The 21,752-nt window shown below is 31.5% G+C and overlaps 1 protein-coding gene across 4 annotated transcripts in view; it reads right to left on the bottom strand.

Moving 5' to 3' along the window:
* LOC110463526 (cilia- and flagella-associated protein 70-like) overlaps window positions 1-21,752 on the bottom strand; it is a 30,140-nt gene that overhangs the window by 3,849 nt on the left and 4,539 nt on the right. The window contains exons 9-25 of one of the 4 annotated variants that reach the window (XM_021518167.1): window positions 21,617-21,701; window positions 21,089-21,100; window positions 17,406-17,475; window positions 16,916-16,977; window positions 16,464-16,601; window positions 13,952-14,008; window positions 10,322-10,363; window positions 7,436-7,599; window positions 7,034-7,094; window positions 6,649-6,710; window positions 6,335-6,397; window positions 5,583-5,721; window positions 4,754-4,939; window positions 4,044-4,293; window positions 3,682-3,837; window positions 2,542-2,721; window positions 873-905 (exon numbers count right to left, since the gene is read on the bottom strand). In XM_021518167.1, the coding sequence (XP_021373842.1) occupies window positions 873-905; window positions 2,542-2,721; window positions 3,682-3,837; window positions 4,044-4,293; window positions 4,754-4,939; window positions 5,583-5,721; window positions 6,335-6,397; window positions 6,649-6,710; window positions 7,034-7,094; window positions 7,436-7,599; window positions 10,322-10,363; window positions 13,952-14,008; window positions 16,464-16,601; window positions 16,916-16,977; window positions 17,406-17,475; window positions 21,089-21,100; window positions 21,617-21,701 (1,760 nt within the window). The remainder of the gene's footprint in view (window positions 1-872; window positions 906-2,541; window positions 2,722-3,681; window positions 3,838-4,043; window positions 4,294-4,753; window positions 4,940-5,582; window positions 5,722-6,334; window positions 6,398-6,648; window positions 6,711-7,033; window positions 7,095-7,435; window positions 7,600-10,321; window positions 10,364-13,951; window positions 14,009-16,463; window positions 16,602-16,915; window positions 16,978-17,405; window positions 17,476-21,088; window positions 21,101-21,616; window positions 21,702-21,752) is intronic. The other 3 variants (XM_021518169.1, XM_021518168.1, XM_021518170.1) reach the window with 3 other exon arrangements.

Here is a 21,752-nt window from a genome sequence, read left to right on the forward strand (position 1 = left end):
TTAAGTTCAATGACAACAGATTCACCTGGTGTAAGTAAACGCCCAATCCACAGCAGGTTATATATATAAGTAGGTGATTATAGAAACATAGTGTCAGCCAAGTATTTATGCAATATGTATGGTACATGTATTAAAATAGCATTAATATGGATTCCTGGATCAATACCCAAATGAAACTGATGTATGATAATGTTGTCTCTCCAAAGGATACAGAAATATATTTTACTATATTTAATGTTGTACTCGCAATAAATTTAATGAAGCATCGAGTATCGTCTAAAGTCAAGCAGGATAAATTTATCAGTTTATTTTTTCTACCTGTATGTTTTCTTTTTGAATTTAAATCTTGTTTTATTGGTTATGAAATAAAACTTAAACATATGTATAGCATTATGTTTAATCTGTTGAAATACAATTCTTTAATTTTAAGAATTTCCAGCACATATATGTATCAGCACATAGCGATATGTTCAAATAAACCTGGAATGTTTTGTAACTGAATTTTGGCTGTTTCAAAAATTCAATAAAATTATTTTAGATGTGACACTTGGTTCAACAACCCTAACAGTAATGTGTGAAATAGCATTGGGATAGATGAACAAGGAATAACATAAATACATTTGTTTTATTATTGGAAAATTTTGACATATTATTTATGAAACATGTCATCAAAATCCTTTCATATGTACAGTGAGGATCAATGTAACAGACAGTGGGGCGATATATGGACATGCAATGTATTTTGATGGCGGAGGTGTTTGATTATAGACAGACGGGGAGGGCGGAATGAGAGTCGGACAGCCTCACACAAAACTTCAAACACTGTAGTTGGCAGTACATGCAGCTCTGCCTCACACACGTGTGTACTATACCTGTGCCGGAAGTGTCGGGGTGCAGGTGGGGTTCTACAGATAACATACGTCAAACGTTGTCACACACAACATTTTTCTACTTAATCTAATTAATGACACATATTCAAACTTCATATAACTAAACATCTATCAGAAATTATGTTTACAGAATTCGTCTTCTTATATTATTTTTTTTAACTTAAAAAAGAGTTTTTATCATATTGTGTCTCTCAAAAACCAAGCTCAAACATTCTTTTATTGTAATTAAAATATAACATCTCTGAAACATGAAACAACTCGTTACTTGTAATAAACCAATTTCAATGAAAATCAGCATCAGTGAAATTGTTTTTACAGTGTAATTTAAATATTTTCAATTCTGTATTAATTTCAAGAATGTAAACTCTTATACGTAGTGCAATTATTGCTTTACTTTTGTTTTCATGCAACAAGATTATTATAATTCAGGTAGCTATATACCATGGTAAGTTACAGCACCCCTCATATACCTCAAAAGTGTCTCTTGTTTTTTTTATTTTTTTCCTATCCACGTTGAAGAAAACTTTTCTCCAACAATCTGGAGAATATGTAGCAAACTTCAGCAGAATTTACTTGATTCCTGTGAGTTCAAATTTTAAAAAAAAACTGAAAAAAAACAACAAAGTGCAAATATATACAATATCAAACTATTTGATACGCCTGTTGGTCAGCGTGCCAGTAAAGCATGCAGTTGACATCCAGAAGAAGCGAAAGGTTGCCGTTTTCATTCTGCTGTGAGGAAATTGCTTGATCATAAATAAAAATAGTGCAATTTCTCTATACTTACTCTTGGGTTTGACTGGGAGTTATAACCAGAAAAGGTGTTAAATTTACTCGACATGGGATCATAAAAGGCTTTGTGATTTGGTATTAGGCCTCAGGTCTATAATTATATAGACTGATTTTTTATTTAGATTTGACGCCCCTATCAAAATAAGTAGCTGCTTTCCTGAATTGAGTATCTATCAAAAATATGTTCAGAAATATTCATTCAAGGTTTGTCATTAAATTATGACAAATGATACAGTTATGTTGCTTGAAATTGCATCCGGACATGCAACAAAAATATTGTTCATATTATCAAAAAGTAGGTCCTGTGAGTGTTGTCCTGCCTTTGCTCTGTTTATAATACCCCTGAGCCCTGGTAATTAAAAGGATATTTCGAGGAGCATTTTGAATTTAAGTCAAGGCAATTTATGTAACTATCAAAACTTAATGATTATCCATTATTGAAAATAACTCAAATTTTAGTAAATTTTTTACAATGGATTTTAGATATATTCAAATTTGATGAACTGTATCGTAAAATTTATATAATATTTGATATAATCTCCAAGTTTACAAGCTTACTGACGGGATATGCAATTACAACAGCATATTTTATATATAAGTAACTTCTGTTTGTTTATGTACTTTGTATTGTATTATCGTCTCATGGTGAATGTTTTTCTCGGTATTATGTTGTGATATGTAAATTTTCATGTTCCTGTCTTGATAAAGGGGCAGATCATCCAGAAAATTTGACATATTTCTTTGTCTGCACTATCGTTATTTCTTCTTTGCCCATAAGTTCTACTACTAATATATATAGGAGTATGTGGATCTGAGTAAGTAATTTTCCTACGGACTGACCGTAATGATATGACCGTACCTGATCTCCGCGTGGCAGATTGTCTCCGGTCAGACATTGACCGCCCGCCTCCTGACCTGGCAGAGGTCGGAGGCTTGTCACTCGAGGGCGGAGACGGCTGTTTGGTCTCGGACGCTGCTGCTGCTGCTGCTGGGGGAGGTGCAAGACCCCCTTGGTCCCCGGGATGTGGGCCCTCCAGCTCTGAAAAATGGCCAGTAATCGATGCCAAAGGATTTGTTCATTCTATAACCCGATACACAATTGAATCTAAGCATGTCAAAATTGTTTGGGCTCTGAAAAAACTTTTCAGCTAAGCCATTCAGTATTTGATATATTTTAGGTAATGTCGGACATAGGAATAAACCACCAAGAGACTTAGAGAGCAAATTTGGTCAATATCACCAATATATATAATTTTTGCGTCTATTGCATGGTGGAATATTCCAAATTTTTGAAAGTCAGGATTTCTTTTCTTCTGTTACTGTAAAACACAGAAATATATGTCCTTGCTTCCTTCTTTTGTCATAGATACACTAACTGTAATAACACCTTGTTTCCCATTCCATTACTTCTTGTTTTTGTGATGAAATAAAAAAAATGTGAAATACTACACAAAAATTACAACTTTTAAAGCAGTGAATATACAGATATTTAGTGAGCATTCATTACAGTAACTGAAACATAAAGACTAAGAGTGAATTCACAATATCTAACTATAAAGGAATCCCCACAACCTGTAGAGCACTTCACATGTAATTGAATTATATGCAAAGGGAGGTAACCTAGTCATTCATCTATCATATGAAATATTAATATTTTAATGATGACAGATTTACATCTTCTTGGGTAATTACAATGAAATCTGTCTAATCTGACACCCATATATGATTTTTTTTATAGAAACTGAATTTTGAGCTCCGTTTGTTTTAGGTCTGTTCACATCTAAGTACTTTCTTTAACTTTATTCACAGAATATTTCTGTGCCACTAGGACTATTTCAACACATAAATGAAAGAGGCCTTGGAAGTTTATATAAGAAATTGGATAACAAATGCATGTTGGATTTGACAGAATGTCCGAACACTGAAGGAGGGCTCAGATTAGGCAGGTTCCAATGTAATTTATCAATTCTACACAGCAAAAACCTGTGACCGGACATACCTTCCCCAGTCACATCCATGTCCTTCTTGTCCTTCACCATCTCATCATCTCTCTGTTGACGGACAGATGACCATGCAGCCGCCTGGTTTAGCTTATTGGCTTCGATGTAGGCCATTTCTGCTCCGATCTCGTTGTTGACAGTGTCGTAAAACAAACCTTCAAAAGAAAATTTACATGAATTTTGTTTCTATTTTGATTATAGTTTTAAACACCTGTGTTTCTCAAGAACTCGGAGAAAAATTATATATTTTGATCATTGCTTAAAAGTATTGAGAAGTGGGTGTGATATAATCAATTCGTAAGAATTCTTAAGGTATTCTAGTTATTTAAGGGTTTTTTCCTGTTTTCCAAAAATGCCCTACCTAACATTGTCCAGGCCAAGATACTGCGCGGATCGACACATGTAGCCGCTTCAAAGAACGTCTCGGCAGCCTCATGTTTCTCCAGGAGGGTACACACTACGCCATACAGAAGCAGTCCCTGCAGGTGTTTCTGGTCGATGGCGATGCATTCCTTGAAGCATTCCTCAGCCTTTGTGATGTCATTGATGTACAGACAGAACGTACCATACTCAAACCAGTTGGTAGGATCATTCTTGTTGCGAGCGATTCTCTGAAAGAAGAAAAAAACTACTTTTAGACAGAAAATTAATCAGTTTTTACCAACTTCTGATTTCTGGACCACAGGAGGATACTAAATGTATTGTATAATATAAAATATTGGATACATCATATAAAAGGTCCAATCTCAAACTAAACATGATTGCTTGATAAGCAAAAAAAGTCAGAGACTCATTGAAATTTTCTATCTACCTATTGTCATGGTTATTACTCTTACCCTGTTTTTATGTCTAATAAAATTCTTTCCTTGTTGCTATGGTTACTTATGACATTACCCTGTTCCTATACATCAACTTTAAACCTTATTGCCATGCCTACAAAAAAAACACCAACATGTTGCTATGGATACCAAAGACCTCATCCTGTTGCTATGTCTATAGACTTTTAACCTTGTTGCCATGTCGACCAAAAGATGGCTACCAATGTCTGACTCTGTTGCTATGACAACTCACCTCCTGGTAGTACTTGGTAGCCAGCTCGAAGTTCTCATTGACCTCTGCCTCGCGGGCGAAGTGCTTGAGCTGGGCTGAGTCCGTGAGTGGAGAGGGCACTGGTGGTTGGTCCTCGAGGGCCAAACTTCTGCCCAGGGCAACATGCATCTGGTCGATCAGGTACACATACAGCTCACTAAGGAAGGTCTACAAGTGAAGAAAGAGAGACACACAAATCAGAAATAAAATTCAATAAATATTATCTTTGTGTTAAAAATAATCTTAAAAGTGCCTGAGTTTAGAATATAATTTTTTATTTGAATCAAAGATTTGTAAAAGTTGTATATGAAATAAATATAATATTATTCAACATTAATCCTTGAGTTTCTAATTTTGTTTTTTTAACCAAAATTTGTAACATTGGTAATTCAAATAGTTTACCTAATTATCATAAAAAACAATATGTTTTTTAAATTATGCTTCCAAATATTTAATACAATTTAAGCATAAAACTTAATTAGTTGTTATCAAAACTAAAACTGGTAATATCTTTTTAATTTTCAAAATTTGTATGTTTCTTGTCTTCAAATCAGCAGATATGATCTAATTTAAGTTCTTCATTGTAACTTAAGTTCAGAATTTTGTTGATTTCAGATGTAAAAGGACAGTTAGCGATAAGGCCTTTTTCCTAATTTCAACAATATTGATGGAAATCAAATGAGCCAAGTTTGTTACAACGAACTACTTTCACAGATATCTAAAATACACTACTGACATCATCTTAAGGATGAGGTTTGGTCTAAGGTCTGATTGTATGTGTACTGTAAGTATAAAACAGGGAGAACTTTACCTGGAGCTCCTGTCTGTTGTCAAAGGTGGTTGTCTTCAGGTACTTTTCCCTGACAATCTTCACCACGGCATGCTTCAACTGTTCCTTGAAGGCAAAGTACTTCCCGGATGAGTTCAGCTCATAGATCAATTTTTGTCTCCTGTTGGATACAAGGCAGTGACCATGACAAAACTTACAAATCTTGATTTCGTGTTGGTAATTATTTCAGATGACATGTTTGAAAGAAGTTTTCCCCTTTAATCATCATGCCTATTTGAACAGTGGTTTAGAAAAATATATATTTTTAAGACTTCAAGATTGCAAAGGAAGGCAAACAAATCACCTCTACCAGAACATTGGCTTCATAATAACATCAAAAACCTTCATATTTAACAGGTATTACATATTTAACAGATATTTAATAGGTACTACATATTTAATAGGTACTACATATTTAACAGGTACTACGTATTTAACAGGTAATACATATTTAACAGGTACTACGTATTTAACAGGTACTACACTACATATTTAACAGGTACTACACTACATATTTAACAGGTACTACATATTTAACAGGTAATACATATTTAACAGGTACTACGTATTTAACAGGTACTACACTACATATTTAACAGGTACTACATATTTAACAGGTACTACATATTTAACACAGGTACTACATATTTAACAGGTACTACATATTTAACAGGTACTAGATATTTAACAGGTACATGTACTACATATTTAGCAGAATGATAAGTGATATGTACCTGGTCTCCATACTCTCAGTAGACTCGGGTTCCTCTGGCTTCAGTTCATCTCCAAACTGATCCCTGTATAAAGAAATGCTGTTGTTAGTATAGTCCCGAAATGTTTCAAACATTCCCGGCATATAAAACTCAAATGACATTCAGCATAAGCAATAAATACATGGAAATAGTATGAAAATATCTCAACTATGTAAGAAAGAAATAACCAAAAACAAAAACTTAAAATGCATGAATATTAAAAAATAGATCTCCTCTGACATTTGGAGAATTTATAGAAAATATTATTATTTTGGCTCTTTTGGCTCAATTCTTACCTGAATTCATCCAATATCAGGTTAGCTACACTAGCAACTTGGTTATGGAAGTCTTCCACAGACTGCAAAATACAAATTACATATTATGTAAAAACTTACTCATTTATAGCCATATGGGTTTAACTTCAATTTTCTGTCCTTGGGATAAAACTCTTTCATTTTTAAGGCATCTTGTAGTCTATGGCACTTAATTGATGCACTAAGATAATTTATACTGACGATGATGTTGTCTTAGAAATTTTTTATTGCCAACTTTTTGATAATTGAAATTTTATTGAGAAAAAAAATATCAGCTCTAATTTTTTTAGAAGAAGACAGGATTTTTGAAATTGGAATATTTTTTTTTAACATAATTCAACAAAATTGTAAGGAATACTGGTCTTACCCTCTGTGCTCCGTCAGTGCGCTTAGGAAACAGTGGTCTGGGTGGAATGTACTCGGCCACTCTGGAAAACCAGGACAGTTATTAACATCTGTATGGATACTACAGATTCAACCGGAGGAACTTTAAACATGAACAATCAGTACCTCAAAATGACAAATTTTGTTCCTTTTTAGTGAAACACGTCGTTAATGCCATAACTTAACTCATTTTGCAAAGAACTTGTTTTTCTGAACATACTTTAATTCTCATCTACAATTTGGTCATAAATATTTCAGAGGTGAGACAAGTTGCTTTGAGCTTTTTTGGGGAAATTATTACAGGAATATCTGTCTAAGAAATACTCCTATTCTTTAAAAACTTAGGTACATAAGCATAACAATATCCCTCGTTGTTTTTATTTACCTTCTAGCGAGCTCCTCTGGAGGGCGTTTTGGGATCAGAGGACTGGTCAGCGAGATCTCGAGCATGACATAGGACTTGGAGTCCACATACTGCTGACCCTCCACATTGACCGGTGCTTGACCGTCCACCTCGGATCCAGTGTCCGACTTAATGGTCTGAGACGCCTGGAACAAACGGATAACACTGTATAGTGATGGTCAAAACATACTAATCAGTATTGGAGCAGCCAGGGATCAATTGTTCAAAGCATTGTTAGTTTAAAGCTAAATAAAAAAAAAAAAAAATTACACGACATTTATGTGACAGTTTACAAAACTATGAATATTTTGATGTTGTTTGTTTTTTCTGTCTAATTTTGATTACAAACAAAATTAATTTTGGTTTTGAATTACAAAATTAATGACAATTTTCTCGGACAGTATTTTTTTTTTTGCGATTTAGCATTTGTTAGCTAACAAAGCTTTGATCAACCATTAAAAGCCTGATAAACAACACCTAGCACATTTATCATTAAAAGCAAACAATTATCACTGTACAAAAATTTACAACATTGATACTTGAAGTGCAACTATATTTATTTTTGTGTGGTTTTTAGTAGGTAATCATGACTTAGCTTATATTAATATAGTATTACTGTTGATGTGTGGAATTTTCTTCTCAGACAAACATAAATTCTTATCTCCTTGGACGAACTTATTACACGAAATGTGATTTATGAACCAAATTATGACATACCAATTAACGATTTACTAGTATTTATCAATACAAAATTTTCTTTTGCTAGGACGAATATAAACATTGTATTTTAATTATGATTTTTATATGTGCATAATATGATGATGTTATTTTGTATACTTGTTCAAACAAGCTTGGGATTGGATATAATTTGTGAAGCAGATATTTCTCAACACAAAAAGTGAATTATATACATATATTCAAATCATAGCTAAAATAGTTGATAACATCAGTACGAATATTTCTTAAATAAAAACACTGCAGAATTTCTGCATTCTCTGCAAGTGAACCTTTAAAAAACTTGTCTATAAAGGAATATCCCATAAAACGTGTAGTTTTTGGTCTTTGTATTCGAAATGTACATAATATCTGTTTTTTAGAAGAAATTTAGTCTCCGAAATAATAATGAAAACAAACTGTTAACATCTCAAAGTACAAGGGAGAATTATCTGTGAAGCAAATGAAATCTAAATAATTTTATGTTATTTTCATTGCCACTGGTACCAGTACCATATTCTCATATAAAGCACTATCTTGATTTTCTGTGAAATATTAAATCATTTCCTTAAAACTTTTGAGTTAGAAAAATGTAAATGCATTTAAAATTATATGAGAACACCATAATTACATAGAGTAGTTTTAAATTTATTCTTTTTTAAATTAACAGACGTGTTGTTCAATGTCGGTCTAGCATATTCATAACTGAAATCATCTGTTATATTTTCAAAAAATATGAAAAAATTATGTATTTTGAAATATTAAGGTAAAAAATAAAATTACTCCATAAAAAAACCTTACCCAGCATTTATTTTAGTATTTCACAAGTGGCCTTTATAGACAAGTTTTCTTTCTTTCTATAAAACGTCTCCCACAAACCACAACTACTGGACCCCACAGTCACACAAGGTTCAGTCTTCAGTAACAGCCCCGACCACCTATAACACCACACAGTCTACCACTTCAGTACAAAAAGCCACATACATCTACCGGCTGGACATCTGACCCGTCCAGAGTCTTATTAGTGCACACAAAAGTATGGCTGTTAAAACAGTCATTTTTCAAATATATTCCCCAAAGACCAATATCTACTGGTCAAGTTCATGTGTTGCGAGATATAATCAGCATAAGTTTGATAATACCTTCTTCATTTTTTTGTGTTTAAATATCACATTTTTGTAATTTAAGTTATTTTTAACACAAATATTGCAAATTCATGTGATTTTGAGGTATAGTTAGTATTAATGATATATGTAATTTATATATTTTATTTTTTATTCTTATTTTTATTTTTTTGCATGCCTATAGGTGTATGAAATTTCTATTAAAATTGTTCAACAATACTAATCAACATCCGAAGTTTTAAGGCAACAAACTTTTCAGGAGAAACAAATAAAAGAGAAAATTCTAATGAATCCACACAAATAAAAATCTACAATTTATTTTCTACTTATCTATCACACAAAACACAAAAAACTAAAACTTTGCTAACATTTTTTTAATTTTTTTTTGTTGTAAATGATTTGCATATCAAAATAAGCCAAATATTTGTTTATAAGAAATATCTGTATTGCTTTTTCTTCATAGATTTTTTTTTTTCATATTAATGAAATTTTGAAAAAAAATCAATTAAAAATTGAATTAAAACTTCAATGTAGATCCCTGAAAACGAACACATTTGAACAGAATCTAAAATTCATGTACAGAGTCTAATATTAACTGTTTCACATATCTATACATATGCAAAATATGATATTTTTTTTACCTGTATTTCATGGATCTATCTATGTATCTACAACTAAAGTGCAAACCTAAAGCGGGTGTTGGGTGCAGCCAGTTACGAAAACTACAGTTTTAGAAGTCTATACTGTGTAGTCACGGCAGATCAACGTGGGAACAGGACCTCTTTAGGCTACGAGAGGTGACAAACCGACTATTCTTTACAGGAAATCAAACTGGTCTCAGTTTCACAAAATTTCCTTAACTTCAGGAAAACCACTGACTTCAGTTTTTCCATATAAAAGCATTATTTAAGTTACAGAAAGATCTTAGGAAATTTTCCCTAACTTCAGAAATGCTTTCCTATGGGAAATCTGAAGGAGTTTCCTTGAGTTCGGAAACATTTGTAAAACATGGGCCCGAACATCTATTTACCATGTGAGATCCCATCTCTGACTTAGCACCTATACTGTGGTCCTGTGGGCAAGACAAACCTAATGTATATAACAATGTATTATCGATCCACAATGTAATAGATACACCCTATGTCGGACACTATGAAAATCACGAAAATAGCATACATTTGTATACATTGGGAATGAGTTTTAAAATTTAACATCCAGATTCATTTCCTAAATTCAATTTTTTTTTTATACCTTATATATATATTTTTTATTTTTATTTGGTAGCTTTGAACAATAAGGAAATATACATATCGAAATTTTGGTACAAAGGAACCCGCTTATTGTGATATACTTGCCAGAGAAAAATATTACAATCATAACTGATATATTTTATCAAACGATCAAGCTGTTTTCAATAATTTTTAGGTTGTCTAAACCTGTAGTGAGATACCCTGTAATCGTGAGACATAGACAGATGTGGAAACATTGGGAAATGAGAATACAAATTGAAGTATGGTGTCTCAGACTTCTAAAAGTAATCAATTGTTTGTAAAAATGCTTTCCAAGCTGGTAGACTTTAAAATTCAAAACTTACCTCTTCTTATCAACAATATTGTTGTATTAACTCCAATAACTTTGTTTTAATATCTAATAGAGAACTACAGTAAAACCTTATTAAAAATGACCATGTGTTGTACCATACATGAAAAAACCTATCTCACAACAGAGCAGGGTTATTTCTAAAACAAAATCAGAATCCATTTTACAGGTGAATATCTTCCTCAAATTTCAATTCAAGCAGTGATTGATGAAATTCAAAGATATTGGAGGCTGTTTCAAGGAGTTTCCAATCCTTAACTGCGATTTTTTTAACAATACATAATAGAAGTAAAAAGTTAAAAACAAGAAAGACTTCCTGATCTTTTTAACATGATGTAACAAGTTGGGAATGTCCTAAATGACTAAGAAATAAAAGAGAAGGAAGATGTATCTTATGTCTTGAAGAATAACTGGATACAGCTGCTGTACCAGACACAGAAGGTTTGGGGATAGAGAAGTGCTTGTACATGTATATAAAAAATCCTCAATATTCTTGTGTGCTTTGTAACAGATCTAAAGATGTCTAGCAAGTGACATGGATCAAAAAAGACAATTTTGACAGGAGAGTTCAATTTTCCATGATCCTATTCTGTGAAGTTTCCATGCATTATATAGACTATTATTGAGATAGTTTGGGCATAATAATAGAATTGCTACCAACCATACAACTTAATAATAGTCACCAGAATATTCCCCACGTATCCATCTTGTATGATTAGCAGTATATTATGATAAATGTCTATTGTTCAACTTAATGAAAAATGGGAACGAAATCACAAAATCTTTCCAAAACTATTAGTAGTTTTAATCTCGTTCGTAATAACCTAAAAATGTCATGAATCTCCAAACTGCTTTTTATTTTGACATCAAAAAGAAAGTGTTCATCTGGTCCCCCTGTCCACTTGTATAGTTCTTCAGGAGATACATAAACATTCTGGTGACTTAATGCTGGTTGTTAAACCTAAATTGTCGCTATAATACTCTGTTACCTTGGGCACTGGAACCGTGAGGGTATGGGGGGAATCCTGTTGGAAAATCGGGACACAATTTCAAATCAAATTCAAGGGATCAATATGTTGTCATTTCTCACAAACCTAGAAACAGTGCTTTATTATACCATATGCCATATGAACGCCATCAATTTGTCAACTTGCACAAAATTCAATTTTCGTATCATTTGGTACAATATATATTCTAACAATTTTTTATTACACAATCAATTGCTCATAGACTACAGATTTAGTTGCCTCTGTTATTATTAGTGCAACGGCTTATTCTAAACATGGTCAAATAAATTAATCGGACAACAGTTCCTTCAAAAGTTTTAAAAAGCAATAAAAAGTACATTATATTTCTTAAGATGGAAAATAAACATTGAAGATTTTTATTATTGAATTAATATTGGATTAATAAATTCTGTTATATCAGTTTTTGTAATAATATGTTTTTGACTACTACTATATACTTAATGCAACATTATAACCATGCACTTTACTTTTAATAGTGTTTTTCTATGGCAACAACAGAAAGATACTTTTTTATTTCTATTGAAAAGCATTTTTTATTATTATTATTCTTTTTACTCTGATATTTAATAGGCATCACGACCATGCATCCATAACCCATTCTGAACTAAGCAAGGGCCTAGCAAACTGTAAGCTCCTGTCAAACAAAAAGCTGAATTATCTCCCTTGGTTCTAAGACTATTAGAGAAACCAACACCAGACACTATTGCAATGCACCATATTTGAAACTTAAAACCGAAAAATGTCACTCTCAACAGAAACAGAAATCATAAATATTATTTTTTTATATCGTGAATGCAAATTTTCAGCATATACCAATATTTACAAGCCAGCTCTTCATTAATTAGTGGAAGTTTTACCATACAGTCCATTCTGTTTTCACCATATTTATGTCCGAGGGATGATTGTGTGAAAGTGAAGCCCAAACAGGGAAACAATTGAGTCAATACCACTGGTGTGACAGCCAATGTCCGAAAACATAAATTTAATTTTGCTGATATCATGATATGATTAAATGATGAAACTAGCAAATATTTTACACATTTTCACAAAAAAAAAATCACATTTACAATATTATTTTTTCAAGCCCTTCATTAAAACCCCATCATTCATTTCTTTGTGATCCATTTTATAATGTTAATATTATTTCTTTGAATAATTTACTGCCCTAGACAATGTTAATAATAGCAAATTAATTTGATTAATAATTTTTGCAAACAAAAAGAAACAAAAGAAATACGAACAAGTGATACTATCACACCCTTCGTGCAAAATCACCAAAAATATATTTTAGTTTCTCGTCAATAAAAAACAAAGCAATCTAGAGACTACGACATGTTCTGTAATCAAGGTGAAATACTTATAATGCATTGTGCTGTGATAATATGGAAACATAGAGAATAATTCAAATGTTATCATTTTTCCAGTTTTTTGTATGATAGTGAAAACATTGGTCTAAAATAATCAGTTGTACAAGTACTGTATTTAACTTACATTTTGTGAGTAATTTAGTAGTAAGCATAAAATTATCAGCTGTACTGTACTTAACTTACTTTTTGTGAGTAATTTAGTAGTAAGCATATTATTCACTAAATTCGTTCAGAAAGTTAGTAATAAATAATCTTTAAAATTTGTGGATTCCATAATTTCTTCAATCGCAGACGACCATAGAATGAAGTTATGCCAAATTAGTTTGAAATAAATTGCAAATTAAAATATTTATCAAATCTTACATTGAACTAAAAAAAATAAAGTACTCACAAAATTTAAACAATCTACAGTATGTCTGCATTCACTTTGTATCACATACATTTTTTCTTTAGAAAGCAGAGAAGAACAAAGCTTAAGGTTGTAGGTATAAAAGTACCATTATATATATACATGTATATATAGTAACATTTGTAGTACGTAATACAACCACTCAAACGAATCACACAAACGCCTTATACCGAGCGTTAACAAAGCAGTCTATTACAGAGAGAAAATGTGAACACCATTTCAAACTATTGTGGGGGTTAAAGGTTAGGTAGACAGACCTCTGGGGGGTTCAGTGTATGACCTCCGTGGTGCTGTGATGCAATGCTCATGGAGCGCTGGAAAATTACACATACTGACTAGTGCCGAAGTTATGTTTGTAATTTGCAATATCGGATCCAGGGTGTGAGTAATTTGAAGCTGGGTTTCAAAGAATTTGATTTAAGGATGTATGCCACCTTTGAGGGGACATGTACCAACTTTCTAAAAGAGCTCCATACTAATTAAAAGCATACATGTATAACATTTCTTTAATAAATAATAATATTTCATGCAAAAATATTTGTGAGGTACACAAGAATGCAAGCTTTTGATTTTGAATAATTTGATTATGCTAATTCAAAATTCCAGGAGATTTGCTTACACAAACATCATAGGTATGATGTGTAAGGTAGTATAAATTGTTAGCAAAGGGACATTTTGTCTGTATAACATATTTTACTTTAAATAAATAAAAAAAGTAACAATTATTTTATGTCAATTATTTTTGATATTCAGTGCAAATCAAGTATTTTCTTGACTTCTTTAATAACTATTTTAGCCAGATTTTGTTGTTAAAAAATTGATTAGATATTCTGGAATCCCCTAAAAATCCTCCTGGATCCGATATCGCTTTGTGTAACAGTTTTAATATCAACATTCACATCATAAGTAATCCTGCAAAAGAACGGTTGAATTTTTAGCAGATTTAATACTGTATTTTTTCTAATAAATATCCTCTGTCTACGGCTTGACTTAAGAAATGAAATTGAATTGCTCTCATAACTATTGGGAAGGTGAAAAGTGCTCTGAGGAAGGGGTAGGGTAAGCAAAAAGATTAAAATTATAAATCAAATCATTGAACTTGTTCAAAGTAAACAAACAAATCTCTTCAATTTTTTTATCAACTGAAGTCATATATGAATATAACATTCATTTCGTCAATGTACAAATGTAGATGAATTATCTGCACTTGAATAAATTTAAAGAAATATTACAAAGGTACCTTGGTAATCATTAGAATAAATACAATATTTGCAAAACATGATTTGTCAATTTTAACTGATGTATAAAATGTCTACCCACAAAAAACAAAAAGAAATCACATGGGATTGTCACTCAAATCCCACAAGACATGCATGCTTTTAAAAATAAAGTCCAAAACAATACTGAAATCTACATGACACCAAACACAATCAACCTCTATTTAAATTATGCTTTATGAGATAAACAAAACCAAAAACAGTCAGAATGTCTAGGGCAGAATTCTATCAAAAAATCAAAGGAAATGTATCAGAGATGAAGACAAATTTAAAAAAAAAAAAAAGAAACATGGAAGGCTGTATGTGTGTGTATGCCTGATAGGAAAATGAACAGAAGGTTATCTTTTCAAAATCTTTAAATGACATGTAATAAGTAAATAAAAAAATAAATAAATAAAGACTGGAAGAATACACTTATCCATCGAAAATAACAACCATGTCAAAAAACAGACACAAGTACCAGTATAAGAACTGAAGTGATGTTTACACAGATATTAAAACAATTTGAATCTTAGAATATGAAAGGGATTTTCAGTATTTAAAGTTATAAAAAGCAAAAAACAAATTAAAATAATAACAGAAAACTTAATAAAATACTAACAATTTCACAAAAAATAAAATCCAAACAAAATGAAGACAAGAAAAGTAATTAATATTTTTTCTATAGATTATCTATCAGGCCATCCATTGAACACATGGAAATGCCTTATAGACAACTGCTACTGTTGTCACATGATGGTCACATGACCATCACGCCTAAATCACGCCTACCAGTACCAACCTCATGATGGGCTACACTACTGGAACGCTGAAACACCACGCACATAGTTTCGTCATATTTGTCTGTAGATTTTCTGCCCGGCCATAGAAAGATCAACTTTGCTGCTTCGATTTTTTTAAATTTAATGAACGTGTAAGAGTTCAAACTTATTTTTATTTTGAGAAAGAAATTACCTAACTGAATAAATTGAGCGGGGGAAGGTCAGAAAGAGGCAGGATCGCAAAAACGAACATTTTATTGTAGAAATGTTATATATATATATTTATGTATCGCAGTATGCCCAATGTTTATTTCTATTTTTCTATCAAGCTATCTATAACGCAATGATAAGCCGCTTACAGAGTAATTCTGTCAAGCCGTGTTGACGTCCATGTGCAGTGGATGTGTAGCGGACATTTACCTAATTCGTGAAAGCGTGCATTCTATAATGAACTGTTAAAACATTTTCATTATTTTGTTATAAAATACATTCAAATACACAATCAATATTTTTTCCTTAATTTTGAGGATGGTAGTAACCAATTTCTCAAAATTTAGCTTATTGTTGAAATTACACAAAAAACACCTATTTGATACAAATTCAAATCCTGAAATTTCTGACAGTGTCCTAAGTAGAAGAAATATGACCACCTGTTAATAGATGCATGAGGTTGTTATATAACATATCACATTAAAATAAACAAAATCACAGGTAAAACTACAGGTACATACCCCTTTCTTCACTTCTTTCTCCTTCTTCTCATCCTTCTCCTTCCCTGCCTTCTTGGGGAAGGGTGAGGCACTGTTACGGTTTAGGATGTTGAAGGCTATTCTACCAGCCTCCTCACCGTAACCTGTCTTCCTCTTCGTCTGAAAATATTTAGGATCAAATTTTAAAAAAATCTTAAAATTGTTGCCAAATATTTTATTGTTATAATGATAGAAATAATCTACATTTTCTCATTTTTATTTGAACTGAAAAATAAAATTTTCCGAATTAGAACTTTATTTTCATAGTTTCTGAAAGAATTAATTATACATTGTATCAACAATTGTACATTTGTTGATATCAATGCAGAGTTTTTCCCTTCTGGTTAAACTTTTAACAACAAAAAATATAAGGCAATATAAAATGACACAGAAGAACCATTACAAATTGTTTAATGTATTGAGAAATTGTATACCTTCTCATGTAAAGCATGGTCAGTATAGGCGTGGACCCTGTAAGCACCACGGATTCTCTTCACTGTAAGAGGCAAGCAGAATTACATATTGTATAGTTATTTCAATGTGATTTTAACTTTGAAGGCATGATGGATTCTCTCAACATTTTGTTCTCCCTTCTCAAAATAGATCTGTTACAATTGTTAAACAATTCTTTTAAAAAAGAAAATACTGACATTTTTACCAAACCTGAGAAAAGAGAACGAGGGATTTTTTCTTTCTGCCAGAAGATTTTTAGAAAACACATTATATTCACTTGATCCTAATATCTTTTTTAAATGCTTTTAATATTTTAATTAATTTATGCAAAAATATTGCTTATTGTTGTTTTTTAAACAATAAAAACCTGAAATGTACTTCAGTTATGTATTATTATATAAATTAAATTAAACTAGATTATTTTTGTAATGGGCGAAATAAGATCTAATACTTTATCACAGATTGACTCACCTCCCGGGTACAGCAGAGGGGCGAGGTTAACGTAGGCAACACCGTGGTAACTGATGGAACCTTCCTCATCCTGTACACACACAAAAAACATATTTAGTATCATTTAAAAAAATAACGGGAAAATATGGACGAATTTGTAGCGTAAGAAAATATATTTTGTTAGTAAATGAAATTGATTTCCATAAGGTTTGAGGTCAGTTACCAATCTAATTCAAATTATAGCTATCACTCCTAAAATATCAAAAGTATATCAACATTTTTAATACACCTTATGACAGATGGTAACATGATTTCTAGCCTATCAATGAAATATACTTTGATGTTTACAAAAACATTGTATAATTTATTTTCAAGAAAAAAAATGGAACTTTTTAAGAAAAAAAATATAAACTACCGGTATAGTCATGGTCTGAAGAGTGCTTGAAATCGAGAAAGCTATTCAATAAATTTTGCATCCGATTTTGAGATCTTTTTGATTGCAATACTTAACATATTGAACAGGAGTGAAAGCTCTTATTTGAATCAAATTGTTCAGTTTTTAAAAATGCATATAAAATAAAATGTCAAAATATTACAGCAAATAAAGAAACATGGGAAATATATGAAGAAGACAGTATACTTGTACATGTCATGTTTGTTTATATCAGAAAGATTATGGAATAACGAGGAACATATTACAAACAGGGATTACAATATAATTTAAAATAAACTGATTGGGAAATTATGAACTAAAAATATATTGGAGAATGTAATTGCTTAAAAGTATTAATTCAAATTTAATAATTGTTTTCTTTTTAAAAAAATGAAGAAATTCCACAGTTTTAAGAGAAAATTGGAAGAAGTCATTAAAAATAAAATCAAAAATTGAAAAAAAACACTAAAAGTTTAAAATAAAAGGACAGTTGAAAATAGTGTCACTCTTTTTTCATTCTGTGCAGTTCTGAATCTTGTGATGTTTCTAAAGCAAACATGCTAAAGTGAGTTTGTTGAAATGGGAAAAAAAATTGGGTGAACATTTAGAACTAAAGCAAATGAATAAAATCATGAACAGTACCATGCTTGATAGAAAACACACACAGGTTGTAAATAAAATATAAAAGAGTATAAAATAAATATACCAACATAAATGTAGATTCAAATCAGGCCAGGATTCAGTCACAATGCATTCTACTGGCGAAATTGTGCCTCACATTGGTTTAAAACTGCTTATACCTAAGTGTAATTATTGGGGTTTACACTTGAAAATGAGTTACTTTTTAACAGGTAAATATCCGCCACAAGTTTTCTTTAGATAGCATCAATAAAGCCAAAGAGCAAATAAATATTTTGAAACAAATCTACTCTTAAATCTGCCATAGTTTGAGTTAATATTTTTTAAGGATAAAAGTATATTCATTACATCCAAAAATTCTGTAAAAATAGTTAACTTTGCAAATAACTAAAATCTGATTTGTTCAACCTATGTTTAATAACTTCAGATATATACATGTGCAGTCTGTATATATTCTAACTTTCATTTCTTCAGCATGATCAAATATCTGGATATCAATATCTAAAATGTATTTGTGAATGAAAATGTAGGTCCATTAAATATGAAAATAAAATAAAACTTTACTTTTTGGGAAATTCTATTTTATCAAACAAAACTTTAAATTACTGTTATGTATTTTTTTTATAATAATGTATAAAAAAAAAGTCAATATCCATGTATGTAGATTTCAGACAATGAATTTTGGAATATTTGAAAAACTAACATTAATTAAAAAAAAAAAAAAGAGTNCCACCTACCCCCACCCACCTACCCCCACCCCAACCCCATAGTGCCACAATTTTAACAATACTTTAAAAATGAGATACAAAAAATAACTAATTGCAGACATACGTCATAACAGTTCTGACACACATACAGCACATATATCTAAAGTGTGCACACCAGCTACACATGTACACAAGCTGCATGTGTGACTGCCTACCAACCTTAGACTTCCCTGTGGCACCAGGATTTCCCTGGCGCTGTGGTTGAGCCAGTTAACAAAACAAAGGACACACAGGTACAAATCATTGTCACATTAGAGGGGAACATCAAAATGGAACCGACCAGTCATTTTAAAACATCAATGAACTCATTCACCCCTACATATTTAGACTGGAATTGCCCAGTCTCTAATTTTGTAAGGTTCAAATGTGACTTTAGGGGTGAATGGGTCAAGTGGAATCTTGTTAATCCCTTTTAAGACTGTCCAAGGACACTTTTTCAAATAATAATCAATGCTCAAAAATTGATTCCCAAATAATATGGAAGCAATTGAAAAGAATTTATTTTACTTTTGGGTTTTTTACGAAATAATTTCTTTTAGACCAACGAAATTCCACTAAAGAATGGAAAAAATACACAATGTACAGATCCAATTTCAATTCAAATGTTGAATTTCAAATAGCTCATAGACATAAAACTAGGCACATATGATGAGGCATATTGAGTTGTTCCAGGGTCTGGGTTGATATTTAAATATATATATATATATAGTATACATTAAAGTTAAACATACAATGTTACAAGCTTACCATCATGCATGCTTTCTATATATACATTATAAGATATAAAAATATACTTCATAGTTATATAGACCATGTCTAATGAATTGCTTCACTTTCTGAAAAGTTTAAGTTAGACTGTGAAGAAAACATCTACTTCTAAATTGTCGGGATGTGCTGCTAAACTTGGGGTCTGTTAAAAGCTTGTATATTAAATCACATACAAAGTGGCTTTTTAAACAATTCATAGCTCAATATAGCAAAACCTCTCTTAAACGACATCTCACTGTGACAGTAGACAGCTCAATTTGGTAAAACCTGCCTTATCTAACACTTTGCTGTGACAGTAGACAGCTTAATAGTCAAACCTGTTTATAACGACACCTGAGTATGACAGTGGACAGCTCATTACAATCAAACCTGTCCTAGCTGACACATCACTGGGACACTGGACAACAAAATGCAGTAGCACTTGGTTTAAAACACAGAGACTGGTTTTAATCTATTGATTATGAAGTTATTACAAGAAGTTTTATATTGGCATTACAGTATATTTTTTTCTGCAAGGCATAAGTACCTGGTAAGTAGGATATGTTCATGCATTCTAAGGATTAAAATTTTAATTTTTCTGTCCAATTCTTAGCAATATTAATTTACATAGAGACACATATATCACACATTAATATACTTCATATTACAGGCTGTGCATCTAAAATTTCTAACTATGTGATGCAAATAGTTGGACAAATCATGGTAATTACTTTTGTTATCATTTAATCAATTTACCTAGAGTGAATGAAGTCTACACAACTCATCTTATTAAACTTCTAAAATGAGTTATGCAGTAAGATTTTATCTAACTTAGTGCTCAAACAGGCTGAAAAAATTAATATTAATTTTCTGTTATCATATCAATTTCTCTGAATATAAACAATCATATTTTGATTTAATCAGATTTCCTCCCAGCAAAGCTTTGACAAAACGAGGTCGTGCAGTCAGGATTATCTACAGTGCAGCAAGTTTTTTTTTCTTAATTCAGCATTAAGGATCCATGTGCCATTAATGGTCTCTGTTATTGGTATGAGGAAGGACCAGATCTAACAAAGTCAATCCTGTATCTACTGTTTCAATTCTATATATATACTTACACTAGCAGCATGCTGTGAAATTGATGTCAAACTTTAGAACTGTTTGAAATTGCTCTCACAGAGAATTCATATTGAAATATGACATATTATAATTAATTTCAAATTAATTTCAAACTGATGATCTCCCCATATGAGCAATTATTCCCCCTATCCCTGCTTATTCTTTCCCCAATAAAGAAATCATTAACCATAAGATGTTTAATGTTTTAAATAGATATATCAGAATAAACGTATCAAAACTAATGAGGTGATGGCTTAGAGCAAATACAGATACTTTGATGTCTTCTACCGAATATCTGCTCAGAGTAGAATTTATATACCTGGTAGTCACGTTTTTTTGAAAAAAAATGATCTTTTTTTTATCAATCAAAAAGAATTTTACCACTGAAAAAGAAAAATACTAGCTTTCAAAAATCTTATTCTAATTCAGCCTTCCCTGAACTAGTGGAATATATAGTTCTTTGGGTGTTTTACAAAAATGATCCTGCATTAATGTATATCGGAGTGTAACTACTTTTGCTTGCCTACCTTTTTGCCCTTGTTTGCTGCAGGAGGTGGAAGTCTCATTATCTCAACTGGCCAGTAACGACATTTGGCAATCTTGTCTTGGAAACTGTAAGAAACATTTTTTTTTATAGTTATCAAATATCAACAAGTAATGATT

The sequence above is a fragment of the Mizuhopecten yessoensis genome, unplaced genomic scaffold (genome assembly GCF_002113885.1).
Source record: "Mizuhopecten yessoensis strain PY_sf001 unplaced genomic scaffold, ASM211388v2 scaffold10913, whole genome shotgun sequence".
NCBI lineage: Eukaryota > Metazoa > Mollusca > Bivalvia > Pectinida > Pectinidae > Mizuhopecten > Mizuhopecten yessoensis.